General features: G+C 41.0%; 1 protein-coding gene across 4 annotated transcripts in view; it reads right to left on the minus strand.

Annotated features, from left to right (window-relative positions):
• Nucleotides 1-3,941: 3,941 nt before the first annotated feature.
• The window catches only part of LNX2 (ligand of numb-protein X 2), a 61,088-nt gene continuing 50,489 nt past the window's right edge, over nt 3,942-14,540 (minus strand). For all 4 annotated transcript variants that reach the window (XM_065830351.2, XM_071804515.1, XM_065830360.2 and 1 more), the window contains 4 exons: nt 12,603-12,780; nt 10,803-11,034; nt 8,919-9,077; nt 3,942-5,683 (listed from right to left, as the gene is read on the minus strand). In XM_065830351.2, the coding sequence (XP_065686423.1) occupies nt 5,548-5,683; nt 8,919-9,077; nt 10,803-11,034; nt 12,603-12,780 (705 nt within the window). In that variant the 3' untranslated portion in view covers nt 3,942-5,547. The remainder of the gene's footprint in view (nt 5,684-8,918; nt 9,078-10,802; nt 11,035-12,602; nt 12,781-14,540) is intronic.

Here is a 14,540-nt window from a genome sequence, read left to right on the forward strand (position 1 = left end):
ATGCTGGTATTAAAGTTTAATATGATTAGAAAGCTCAATTGTATAACCATGGGGTTATACTCTTTATCTATCCTAATCTGATTAAAATGCTTCTCTTCAGTAGCTTTCCACAATCGCTTTATAGCAAAACCTGGGAGCAAAGCCACCAGCACTTTAGTTTGTCCCAGATAGAAAGAAATACCAAATGGGTTCTCCTTAACTGCGTATTTCATTTGTTACCATACAGAGCTGGGTCCCAACTGAAAACCTGGCCCTATTTGGCTTTAGAGGAGCTACTCACTGAGAAAGAGCTTGTGGAACCAGCCCGATGCCCAGGCTCACCCTGGGGCTGTTTTGGTTCAACACCCACCTGCTTCAGGGGCAGAAAAAAGACATTTTGGGTCTTGCTGCCTGGTGCTGAGGTTGCTAAGCAATGAAGTCACTACAAATACCTGATGTCATGGCTACATCTCAAATCCATCATAGCATTAAATTCGTCATTGTAATTAAATTCTCTCACTGCTTATGATACCATCTCCTTTACATGATGTATCTTGTTCAGCCCAGAGGTAAACTAGTTAATGCAACAGAACACATCCACCTCTAATTTCCATGGCCGTTTAGTGCTCATATGCCACAATTTGTTATTAATCTGAAGGCACAGTACAGAAAATGTGCGACTAGTCCATGAATAGGTAAAAGCATGAAGAAAGATCTCTGTTTTAATAAAACTTACCTCCTCTCCTTTAACTGTTCCTCTAATGATTGTCAACGTTGGTATGGTGGAAGAGCTGTATAAGACCAAACATTGCTGCTGAAATAGTGGTGGCTTTGCACTACCACACATTGTGCTTTAGGGGTAAAGCAGAGCCCTACATGAACCCACAACCATAGCAGAGGTTAATCTGCGTGCTATGGATCTGTAGCATTAGGTAAGCCTAATTTCAAGACCAGAATTCGAGAGCACTCCTGATGTGTTTACACATAGCCTTGCAGCTGCCCCTTAGCAGGCAGGGGTGGTGGTTTTGCAGAGCACCTCCCTGCCAGACACCCAAGACTGAGTCACCACTGAGACCAGGAGCACTGACCCCGACATAGCTGCAGCTGGTATTTCCTACTGTGGCAGCTGCTGTGGGATGCAAAGCGGCCTCAATGCTGCTGCCTCTTCTCTCCAAACCTGAGCCATGGTCTCCACAGCTGGTTGCTGCAGCTGAGTAGGAAAGGTCCAGGAGGGGAGTTGAGGTGATTAAGCTAGCTACTGCTACTTGGGAAGGAGGGTGAAGAGGAGCCTTGCCCTACCTGGATGCGATAGTTGCCCCCAAGAGTCACGAAAGAAGCTCTCCCCTTCCTTCTCTTGCCCAATTCCTTCCCCTCCTGTGATGGGAGCAGTTGGCTCTCATTCCTCACTTGGCAAAACAAGCTTGGCTTTCCTTACTGAGGACCGTGCTGCTGTTTCTGCTTGGCTGTGCTTGCAACCCAGACTCCCGTTGCCAGCCTTTAACAGCACAGTTTAACAACAAAAACAACCCCCAAACACATTCCTTCTCCTTCTAAAACAGCTCCAGGTGCAGTGAATGCCATGGCTGATGCCAGGCAGGCTCCTTACCTTTGATTGGACTCTAAGACCACTTTGATTTCTGAGTTGTCTGAAGTTTTCTGCATCACTCTACAGAAGCGATCTCATCACCATCATACCAATTGCAATGCACCATTGACATGGACATTGCATCCATATTGCACTGCTAATATTCAGAGGACCCATCCATGTCATTTGGCAACAAACAGAAGGACAACATCAACTTTTAGCTAGAATTTAGCTTTCTTACCCATATAATGTTATTTCAATTATCCCAGAAGCATAAAGTCTAGAGCCTTCTCCATCCTCTGGGTAACAAGTAATCTAAGAATCGTTTGTCACTAGCTGGACACATTTATGTTGGGTGTGATGAGGCCACTGAAAATAATTTCCTGTCTCTCCTTTTTCTGTGTGTTGGGGGAGATCCACTTTTTAGGTGAGTAAGCTTGCCTAGAAGTTGCCTGAGAGAACTGGGATAAGGACGTTCACTCATCTTTCTTGGTGTTATAACATCTTTTTGGGCTGTGTGGAATCAGACACCTGTGGCCTTAACTTCACATTTGCCATCAGTGCTGCCCTGCATGGCATAATAATTCTTTTAACTCATCAAGATCTCCCACCTTAGTTCATTAAAAAGGGTATGATCTATTAAAACTGGCTCAGAAGTAAATGGTCAAGTTTCTTAACTAAAAGGAACTTGCCTTGCTTCTGATAGTATCTGGGTCACACTGTATCTCAGAATGAGGCTTAGATTTTCATTATACCTACCCCAGATCTACGAGGGAATTTGTAAATAAATGAATTATTAATTCTTCTGGGATCTTGAATTTTTCCCTCCATTGTTCCTGACTGTAAAATGGAAGTTTAGAGAGGCAAATGAAATATATTCAGATTTCACTTCACTGGCATGCTGTGAAGCAGAACAAACTGTTTCACATTCTTCACTGGAGATCCCTAGGGTTGTTGCGGAAGGTGTTCCTCCCAGGAACACAGCACACAGATGACTACATCCACCACCTCACACAACAGCTCTGTGCACCTTCAGCTGCAACAGTGAATTCATTAATCTGCCTGTAAATCAAAACTCTGCTTGTCTGGCTCTTACCTTAGAAGAAGTACAAGAGCCAATAACCTTCTGGCAGGTGCGGCTGTTTTCTTCCGCATTTTTGTACACAGGCATGGGTTTGTTTTAAAGAAACATCTCTTCGTAACCTACTAACTACTGCAAAGAATAAGAATCCAGGTTCCGGGCAACTTTACTGCAAATCTTGAAGAAATTGCTTTTAGACTCATTCCAGCTTCACAGACATCTAACGATACCCGCCTGCAGGAGATGGAGATGGGAACTGATTACCAGAAAGCTCAAGTTTCAGCTGTAAAACTGGTCTTTCCAGCAAGACTGTCTCCTTGCATCAAATCTATGCTGTGAAAATATCCTCCAGCTGATCGGTACCAGCTGGTGTTGAGGGAAAAGAGAAAACGCTGTTGCAGCAAAGCACCACAAGGCACAGCTCTTACCTCCGCTTCAGAAACACTTCCCAGTGCTGGAATCACTGGTTAAACAGCTGGTACGTTTCCCTGGCGGGATGAGCATGCCCTCAGAGTCTTTTGGTACATTCACTAACTGTAATTTATAATAAATCATAGAAGAAAAACGATATATTTAAACTGAGTCTGCATTGAGCTACCCACATCTTTTGCAAAGACTGAGACAATACTTTTGAGTTATTGCAATGAGTAGAATGAACTTTTATTTTCATTCATCCTTCATTAATACCATACAATTAGATAGCAATATCTGGGAAAAAAAAAAAAGTCTTGAAATAATTTAAAACAGAAGGCACAGGAAACCAAACCCAACTATGCAGCTACAAGAGAAACGGGAAAAATGATTCAGGATGGGAACTAATTCAGAAACGTTTGTTCACTAGACATTCTGATCAAAAGCTACAGCACAGAGAAACAAAACTGCACAGTTGAAGCTAACCCATGCTTTTGTTATATATACATATAAAAAAGAAAAAACAAACATAAAAATCTGACTTCTGTAGGGTTTTGAATGAAAAGTGTAATTTTTAAAATAAAAACCATTAACTCTAGTACATATGTCAAAATCTTCCCTAAAGACTACACTAAGATGTACTTAAAAAAAAAAAATCTATGTTAAGAGCAAAGCGTACGGTTAAACAGCATCTGGGGATGGGAGGAAACTTGTTCTCAAATCACTCAGACTATCAAATAAGTTTGGTGTTTGCTTCAGAAACCAAGATTCTCAGTACAGTAATGTACTGTAGAGGAAGGACATTCTTTTGTATTTTAATATTATGAAATTAAACCAATAGTATACATTACAGCGAAGAATAAAACCACATCATTAATATGAGAATTTTAATTTTTGCAAAAGAGTAACTTTATTTGTTTTGAAAACAAAGCTACTGGAATTAATGACATGCAATAATATGCCCCAATATTATACCAGCTAAGTTTGAAAATGAAGTTCATGCTTCACAATTGAAATATACTGTGATTCTCAAATACATTCTCTGGTAATTAGTAATACAATATAGAGGTCATTCATAAAATCAGTTCAGGTTGGGAACCTGGTTATAAATGAAGCTCTTTTCCAAACACGCAGAACACTGACAGCACACAGGAATCGCTCCAGGTCAGCACATTTCTTTCTGGGCTCCACCCCTCTTTCCTTAAACAAATGGGTGCTTAGCCTGCAAATATCATGGAAAGGCAAAGTCTAGAAGTTACAAGTTGGTTTGTAAAAATACTAAATACAATCCAAGATAAATAGTGTTACTTTTACTGACAACTTAACAGCAGGTGCTCCCTAAACGGAAAAAAAAAAATCCTGAAATACAAGAGAGATGGTTTCAGCATTTGATAGCAGGGCATTTGCACATTTGTCATGAGGTGACAGAATAAGAGTGAACTTTGCAGCTTGCTTTGCAGTTGGACTCAAATTCAAAGAGCCTCTCTTCGAGCCTGCCCACCTGTAAACCATAACATATGGTTTCTTAATAGCTTGCTTTTTTTCCTGGAAATCATTCCCTCGTTTAGAAAGTACAAGTCAAAGTGTTGTTTCCACACGTGAATAAAGACAGCTGACAACTACAATAGAAACGGTAAAAATGATCTTCATAAAAATGTTCATCAAAATTCTCTGACATAGCAAAACATTCATTTGTAAAGTCAAGTCTAATACTGCAAGCCATTCACTCAAGGTGACCTCAGCACGTGTATTCTTGCCAGCATTGCACCAGTAATTACTTCCATATTTCTTGTCATTATAGGATAAAAACTCTGAAATATATTAAAGTTTCCTAACAAAGAGTCCAATTATTGCACTTTATAAAAATTCCAGTAATTTCAGGCTTTTCTCCTACTTTTCTATGAACACTGACACCTTGCAAGAAAAATCTGGGGGACCCAGTAATTTCTGAGGAGTAACATGGATTTCTTGGATCAGTCTGAAATATTGAATCAAAAATGGAAAGGCTTACGAAACAAAGAGACGTACCTTTGGAAACGGATTTTGATTCATAGCAGCAGATAGATGTGTCACGGTGGTACTGACACATGTTCTCTGTGCAGGGAAGAACGGGCACATGACTATTAGGTTTATATATCACATATAACTTGAGGACTGTGCAGAGAAACCCCAAAAACCAGAAAGTTCTTCTGCCGAGTCTACAAGCCTCGCGGGGAAAGCTCAGTGACAGCTGTATTGGAGTGCGAGCTTCTCTGTGAGCCCATGTATATTTGAAATCGCATCAGCAGTGCATATAGCAAACAGAAATGGCTATTTCAGGATGGAAAGATACATAGAGTGAGTCTGAGAGGCCCGTAAAAAAAGAAAATACAGCAGTTTTGGCCCTGCTTATAACCAGCTGTATCAATAGGGGAAAAAAAAAAAGACAAAGGAGATTCTTGTGCCAGCTATCTAGAAAAAGAAGCTGCTTGAACAAAAGTGATTCACAAATCTATATGAGGCTTCCAGGCCAGCAAATCACTGTTAAAGTCACTTTGTTCCTCTGCTCCTTCAGCATGGGAACGAGTGCAGAATGGCTCATTCCAACTGTGGATAGTCCATTTACAGCAACAATCATATCACCACACCTAAAAACACAAGAAGAAAAAGGAAAAATAATGATGACTGCTGCTCTGCAGTGACAAGCAAATACCAACAAACAGCACTTCACCTCTGGGGTGACAGATTTCTAACATGTTGGAAGTGTAGCTAAAAAACCCCAAAGGGTTGAATTTAAAGCCTGTTTTAATACTGAAACTCATCTGGGAAATTATCAAATCACTGGATTTCAATTCTAATACAAAACCAGTTCTGCAGCATTAAGAGTTGACCTGTAGGGAAATGTGAGGAGAGAGGTGGCAAGATCTAATGGAGTCAAGAGATCACAATATAGCATGTGCACGACAGAAGCATTTTTGTTTGTTTGTGTGGATTATAACACATTTACACCAAACATGCCTTCACTGTAGGAGGTAAAAGTAAAGATACTTATGGTTACCGACCGCATTCCAAAAGAGAACCATGTTTTCAGTGTCTTACGTTTTTGTAAAATGTAACCATTTGGCTTGAAATCTCCCTCAGCAGATGGTTCAACTGAGAAGCTGTAGCATCTCATGTGTTTTGAAGCAGATACTGAAAATTTGGGAGGGTACTGTTTTATGGCCTTGAGAAATTTGACCTCAAAGGGTTAAGTTTCAATTTTTACAAGCTCAAGAGAAACTTCAAAAAAGCACCTAAGTTGTTCCTATTTTGAGCATGCTCCATCTGCAAGCAACTCTTCTCTGTGACTTGAGTGTGCATTTGGCATCCCCAGAGCAGTGGCACATGAGTCTGGAGATCACACAGGACTTCTCCTGAAACTGGTCCTCCCAACTACTAGAGGCACCAAAAGTGATGGCAAAAGGATGCTCTCCTGAGCTTTCCTGGTGCCCTCCACTCGGGCAGGATAGAGGAAGAAGAGGCAGGGAGACCAACAACAGTCACATGTTCATTCTAAAGTCCTTCTCTGCCTGAACCAAGGTACCCCAGCACCCAAACCACAATGCTATGGTTCACTGACGGGGGTGTCACTCACCCAGCCTTGCTGCAGAAGGCATTTCACCTTCTATAAAATTACACCAGACAGATCATGTAAGGCAGAAAACTGTCTTAGTTACTGTACTGTGAAGTTATTTACTCATTTCCCTTCTAGCCTAACAAAATATTTAGATAATTTAAACAAAACAGCACAGCTTCAAAAAGACCTGCCCCACGATAACTCATGGTGTAGGTTCTACGGAACTTTCCCTTGCTGATGGCTCATTTCTGTATTCTCAGTGAGACAGTACATGTGAACAGAGGACACTACATCACAATATCACTCTAGAGCATCTTTTCCATTCCTTACCAGCGGGTAAGTGTGACCACAACCACTCTTCCCCCCTTCTTAGGAACGATGCTTGAATTTCCATTTGTGTGAAGACTTCTACTTATTAAGAGCCCAATATGAAATTATTTACTTTGGCTTGAACTGAAATCTTTCACTTAATCCAAACTGCTTCATAGTTGGCAAAAAAAAATGTAATTTTGTGTTCAGCCAAGCTGTTTTTTTCATTTATTTATTTAGTCACTGAACTGAAAAATCAATTACTATCAAGGTTCTAGGCATAAGTACATTTTTTCTTAAGTTATTTTGTAAGCAATTCAACATGTAACAATCATTCCATAAAACTTCCAATTGCATATTTTTTATTGCCATCTTCATGAAAAAAGAAAAAAGTTTATGAACAAGAGAACCTTTAATAGGAATTGTAAGTCCTAGTTCTGAGCTAATCCTACATAAGGCTAAGATGCACATATGGATACTAGACCTGGGGGCTGCATCCAAACATAATGTGTAAGTAAAATCATATAATCTTCAAGGCCAGAAGGGACCTCGGGAGGTCTCTAGTCCCACCTTCTGCTCAAAGCAAGGTCAGCTGTGAGATCTGACCAGGTCTCTCAGGGCTTTATCCAGTTGGGTCTCTGAAACCTCCAAAGGCAGAGGCCACACACCTTGTGCCACAGACTGACTGTCCTCATGGGGAAAGAGTTTCTCCTTATAACCAGTCTCAACCTCTTCTGTTCAACTTGTGCCCATTGTCTCTTCTCCTCTCACCCTGCACCACTGTGAAAAGCCTGGGCTCTGTCTCCTTGATAATCTCCTTGTAGGTACTGACAGCGGTTGTTAGGTGCCCCTGATGCCCTCTCCTCATGGCCAAGTGCTCCAGCACCTACCATTTTAGGGGCCTTGCTGAGCTTGTGTCATTTATCAGTGTCTTTCCTGCCAGCTAATGACTCTTAAGGCACTGGCACAGGGACTCGGTTCCTTAACAATATTTTCAGAGACCTTCTTCATCTGTTTTCTTGCCTTTACATTAAAGTAGCAGTGCCCATCTTCAGCACCAGTTTCCAGTAGTGGCTTCAGAAGGCTATATAGACTTATAGAATCATTTCTGTTGGAAAAGACCTTTAAGATCATCAAGTCAGCCTAACCTGTCAAGTCCACCACTAAACTATGTCCCTAAGAACCTCATCTATATGTCTTTTAAACCTCTCCAGGGATGGTGACTCATCCACTTCCCTGGGCAGCCTGTTCCAATGCCTGACAACCCTTTTCATCAAGAATTTTTTCCAATATCCAATCTAAACCTCCCCTGGAGCAACTTGAGGCCATTTCCTCTTGTCCTATCACTTGCTACTTGGGAGAAGAGACCAACACCCTCCATGCTACAACCTCCTTTCAGGTAGACAGCGATAAGGTCTCCCCTCAGCTTCCTTTTCTCCAGGCTAAACAGCCCCAGTTCTCTCAGCCAATTCTCGTAGAACTTGTGCTCCAGACCCCTCACCAGCTTTGTTGCCCTTCTCTGAAGGAGAAAGGATGAAAGGATAAAGCAGTTTTCCCTGCTTTACAGAAGTAAGTTCTCATTTTTCAGCTGTTCTCTACGACGATAAGAATGTTACCAACTAGCCAGTTCTGCACATACACATTTTGCAATGTCTCTTGGCCTAAAGAAGAGTTCAACAGGGAGATGGAGACAGCAGGTGACACCAGCACCACAGCTGGGGAGGACAGGAGATGGTAGAGGAGTTAGTACAAGCTCCACCTCTGACAGATGCCCCTTCCCCAGCAGAAACACCCTGTATTTTCTTGCACCACTCATCAGGAAGGCAAAGCATGACTGGGCTGCAAGACCCTCCTCAACACAAGATGCCACAGCATATTTCATTAAGCCATTAGTTGCACCAGTGCATAACTACTTAAAAGTGTTGATTATAATTATTACTATTGTTATTTTAGCTTACTTTAATCTTCCATCAAAGTACGCAGGAGTTCCAAGAACGATCGTTTTAATGAAGAAAGGCTGGTTCGTGTGGTTCTCCTCATAGCCACCGACAATGCTGAAACCCCAGCTCCCTAAATTGCTACGCCGCAGGACTACGTCATGGCAGCTGTGTAGGCAGCTGTGGAACGGAAGCACAGGATAGCAAGAGAAAAGCCATGTATACCACATACAGATATTTTTATAGTAGGTACAACACCTGCTGTATCATCATTACCACTGTGCTAAGCGTGGAAGATTAGGGGAGGGATGGTGATTAGATTTCTGTTCCCAGAATAATTTTGCAATATTCAAACCGATTACTCAAAAACCCCACAATCTTGAGACAGAAAAGTGTTATGAAAGAAATAATGCAGCACTAGAATAATAACTTAAACACAGTTAACTCTGTAAACTGACAGTAATAGAACGGCATTTTAGGGATTTCACAGGTAGCAAGAATGTGGGTAGAAAATGGATATCCAATGTGTTTAGTATGCAAGTCAAAATTCTAGTGCGTTTCTCTCATACCCCCAAGCAGTTTAGGCTTTTTCCACTTTAAGTAAAGAGCTAAAAATCCATGCATCATCTTCTCTACCTCTGAAGTGATGAATCACAAGTAATGAAAATACAAACGATTAACCAATTTATATACAGAATTTAAATAATCCAGATCAAGCTTCACAAACTGTATTGGTATATGTTACCTCCCCTAGCAAAAATTGTTTTTTGCCAATGAAGTTACCACTGACTGCAATTAAAATAAAACAACACTGAAATCAACTTTTGGGTAAAAATGATGTCAATTTCTTTCTTGATGTACAATACACCTTTAAAAAACAGCAACACAATGCATAGCGTAACTTCAAGAACCGTGCATGGGTATCTGTACCATAAAAGCAATAAATCACTGCTTAAGTGTGGAAAAGAAGTACATTTACCAAAACTGAGAGCTGTTTATTGAAATTACATAACTCACTAATTCTTGAGTGGAAGAGAAATTAATTGACTGTAAAACTCAGAAAAATGTATGAAATCTTTGGAAAGCCAACACATGGTCCCGTTATCTTCATCTGCATTCTGCTACCAATACACCTGGTTCTTGTGGTTTGATGCTTAAACTACAGACCTGAACCCAGTAACTTTATCAGAGGGAGAGGAATTAACCTGCACAACCTGACTGAAGTAAACACCACTTTAGTTGTAGTAGGAGCTCTTCTGGCTAGCAAGCAACACCAGAATGAGATTATGTAGCTGTAGCCACAAGAGAGTGAAAAACAGCAGAGTAAAAATGAAACACGGTGATGTCCAGCAGCCTGCAGATTAGTCAAGGGGAGCTCGCTTACTGCAAATCTTGGGAGAGTTTTTGTGTTTGGCAGAGATGGTAGTGGGTTCTTGGAAAAAAATTATACATGAGGATTTAACTATGGGCTTGTGCATGTGTGAGAGATCTGAGTCAGGAGTCTGTAAGAATGGCAAGTCTGATTCAATATTCTAAAGTTATATATTTGGCCTTGTAAATTTATGTAGCAGCTTAGCAAACAGACAACTGGGTACATAATTCATGTTTTTATTAATAACCTTTCTGGTTTTAGGTATTCTACTGGAAGCTATGATATGGTTAAGCAATAGAAAAGATGTCTTGTGTTCAATGAGAAGAATCCACATGGGTGGTTACTATCGTTTGTGAAGGCATAAACCAAGTTTATTTATCTTCCAGTTTCCTATGGAAACATTGCTCCTGTTCGCAGGCCTCTTCCTTAGCACACTGCCAACCAAATACAGTTGAGATGGTCAGTCAGGCTGCTTTTGTCTCTCTCTCAGACTTAGCTTAAAACAGGTAACTATTTATCAATTAATTCCGTACCTTGGAAGTCCCAGCCACATGACCCATGATGGTGACCAGCTGGCATCATATTCATTTTCACTGATGGTACTCAATTGCTCTTCATTAGCCTGGGGCTGTTCTTCTACAATCTGGACTTCCAGGGCTTTCAGGGCAACTACCGAAGAGGCAGCACTGGCTTTCAGCATGGCCACTGCCTCGCTGTGACTCAGGTTAGTCAAATCAATGCCGTTGATGTTCAGCAGCACATCACCTGTTCAAAGACACAAGTGGGAACACATCAGTCTGTCAGTCATTCTTACCCACAGCACCTCCTGTGCCAGGGTTTCATCTAATCCTGTATTTTTTGGAGTTCAGACATTCTGAACTAACAGCCTGGGAACTGAATAGCTCTGAAGCCTTATACTGCCAGTTTGAAACATCAATGTATTGAATATTAAGCTGGATCAGTATCACTTGTTTTCACGTAACATATCGGATGTTGGGGCTTTCATGGTATATCACCTTGAAAATTCGAGATAGAAATTACCTAAGCTACTGCAGATGCCACAAGATAGTAATTTCCAGTGGTGAATCTTAGGTCCATTCTAACTTTAAAAGGGAAGGAAGAATGACAGAAGGAACAATACAGGCATACAAAGTAACCAAAGATAATCTGGAAAGAGTCAAAGCCAGTAAAAATTTGCAACAATTTGTATTTTGGTTCAGAATATTTTTTAAAAGCCTCAGGTTGAAAACAAGAAAGTTATTTACTGTCCAAGCAGTGACCATTTCCTCTTTCACACAGTGTCTCAATACCGATGAAAGCCAGAAAAAGTATGAACACCTGGGTCCCATTTGGAATGAGATATATTTTTTAAAAGCTTTTTTCTCCCAGCGAAAGCTAAAGTTAAGGTGCAGTTTAACTTGAAATCACTTCTGTTACTGTTGTGGCTACTTTAATGTTAAACAATGAAAGAGAAATTGTGATTCTCCCATCAAGAGTGTTTTTAATAGTAGTACAGAAAAAGAAAGCACACTCGTTGGTATGTGGGTGTAAATCTCCCTCTCTCAGAAGCACATGAGGATGCTCCCACACTGTTCTTTTAAAATTTGCAATCCGTGAAGTTTTTTTTCCTAAATTTATTTCCTAAAATAATCTGTAATTCTGTGAACTCTGAATTGCAGAGATCCCATAGGCAGTCTCTGTTTCATATATGGCACAACGTGTTCTAACCATCAAATGCTGCCTTTACCTACACTGAGTTCAACCTCCACCTCCCGGTTCCGATCTGCAAAGCCAAGGAACATGGATGAGTGCTGTAGCACCCCTGAAAACCAGCAAACTCAAGCTGTCCCACAGGATAAGAAAGCATTCAGGAGCCAGGGTCAACACTGACATAGCTCTGGGGGTACACTTGGCACAGGTGAGCTGTGGTGGGCCATCAGAGCGCCTCTGCTGTTCAAATATTACACTGAGTATCAGAGATTCCTCAGACAGAGGTGGGACCCAGCCCACCACGTCAAACACAAAAACAGGATGAGTGCACTACAGTACAAAGCATCACACCAGGCCCTCAGCTCAGGGGATTACCGTCAGCTTTAAAAAATTTAACCAGACATTTCCTGATCTTATCTGCTTCCCCTGATATCATTCTCTAAACATCCCTTTCCTAGAAAAGGTGGAAGTGCAATATTAAATACTGTATTTCCATTATTGAAACATGAAGAAAAACATCCATCAGCGCTTCCCTACATCTGTGAAAAGACTTTTTGACACCACCCGACTCCATAGAACATGCTCATCAAACAGCAGAGGCCACCAGGAAAGCCAAGCCCCACCTCGTTTAATCCTGCCGTCTCTTGCCAAACACCCGTGAGGCTGTACGCTTGTCACAAAGATGGGCAGTTCGCCACTTTTGCTCCCTCTGCCTCCTGCCACTGTCATTCCCAGAGATTCATGTGGCTCTTTTTTCACTGTGATGTGCTTTTCTTGGCATGTAACACACTGGGAGAGATCCTGTTTGACAAGGATAAATAACATTGTTAAAACTTAAAAAAAACAAAACCAGAACAAAACACAACTAAATACACCCCAAAGCTATACTTTGGCACTTTAACAGAATGGTTTAAAAGGACTAAGTAGAGTAAATTGGCTTCAGCTAGATTTCCTCCAGGTCAGGAAAAAGAAAAAATAAAAGCCACTCATGTAGATCCTTAAATATAGATAAAAAATTTATAAAGCCCGTCTTGAGAATCTCACTCCAGTTTTTCTTAGCATCCTACAGTGGAACAGGCTACATTTTAGGATTGCAGTACAAAACCATTTGGTCAAAAGAGTGGGCAGAAACCAGAAACAAATCTTTTGATGTCTTGGTGAACAACAACATTCCCTCATTTGTCAGTAGAATATGACCCAGAACTACAAAGAAGCTCCTAAGAAATGAAAACACGTGTGTTCTCATGATGACAAAGAGACACCATTCAAAGCCCTCATACGTCATGTTTTCTTTTGCAGCTGGTATGGAGAGCCTCCCAGAGCACAAAGTAAACTAAGGCCAATCGATGCTACAGGCTGGTAATGGGTGCCTTGTGCAGACTCTAATGATTACAACAAAGACCCAAACTTGAAGCAAGAAGAGATCCTGTATTTCATTTTCTAACACCTGATACATAAAGTTTAGGTCACATTCAGTTCTGCCCCATCAAAAGGATGTAAACCTGAATCAAAGCATATTTTATTTGCTGAAGCCCTTCCTCTTCAGGATATTTAGTGACGCATTCAAACCATAGCACATAAACCTGTAGTAGCATCTTAAATCAACAGAATAATTGCAAGGAATGCAAAACAACAGAAGAAATAACCTGGGAGATTCTTCCAACTACAAATACTTATTCCCCTGGTTCTCCTGGAAAGTGGCAACACTGCTTTCTTTGACTTCCAATGCCACATCCTCCTTCTGACTGACTCTGCTCCTCTCAGGTAGGTGTTGATCACATATGTAGCTATACATATACATACCATAGTTTATAAAGACAGCTCCTTCTTAAGTCTTCAGAACTAACTGGCTGGTGCCATGCAATTATATAAACAGTTTTTAAGCCACAAGACTTCTAAGCCAACTATAGATTAAAGAGAGGCAGGCCAAGATAAATGGTATGAAACACAGGAAACGTCTGCTTGTGGTGAGAGGGGACATCCCGTTTTGAAACAGCCCAGTGATGGGACTGATACATGAGGGAGATCAGCTCAGCCAACAGTTCAACTTTGGAAACTGCCATATGAACACAATCCAGCTCAGATACAGATGGGCTGTAATTACTGTGTTGATATAGCCTAACATTGTGACAAGTATTAATGGCTCTAATCAGGAGCCTCATCTTTGCCCCTTGGGAGAAAAAAAGAAGTTTCCTAGAGCCTCACTTGTTCTTTTCCGAAATTACCCAAGCTTTTAAAAGAAAATACTTTCAACACATGTGAATCTTGCCAACAGAAGTATGTTAAACAGAGACACCAGCAGCACAGACAGGAGGAAAGATGGCTTGGTTGACACGGTCAGCATGACAATTATTTCACAAAATCAACTTCTCAACACTGAGAAGTAATATTTTTCTAACTACAAGAACATTTCTACAGGTCTTCCAGATAATTTGCCACTTGCTTCATGAAATTCTCTTCATTCTGCCTTCCCCTCTCTGCTTGACCCTGCAGAACTCAGCAGTCTTGAAGCCAGCACGGCTGGCTCATTGAGGAGATGATACATCCCTCCAACATGCTCT

Source organism: Patagioenas fasciata, chromosome 1, assembly GCF_037038585.1.
Source record: "Patagioenas fasciata isolate bPatFas1 chromosome 1, bPatFas1.hap1, whole genome shotgun sequence".
Lineage (NCBI taxonomy): Eukaryota > Metazoa > Chordata > Aves > Columbiformes > Columbidae > Patagioenas > Patagioenas fasciata.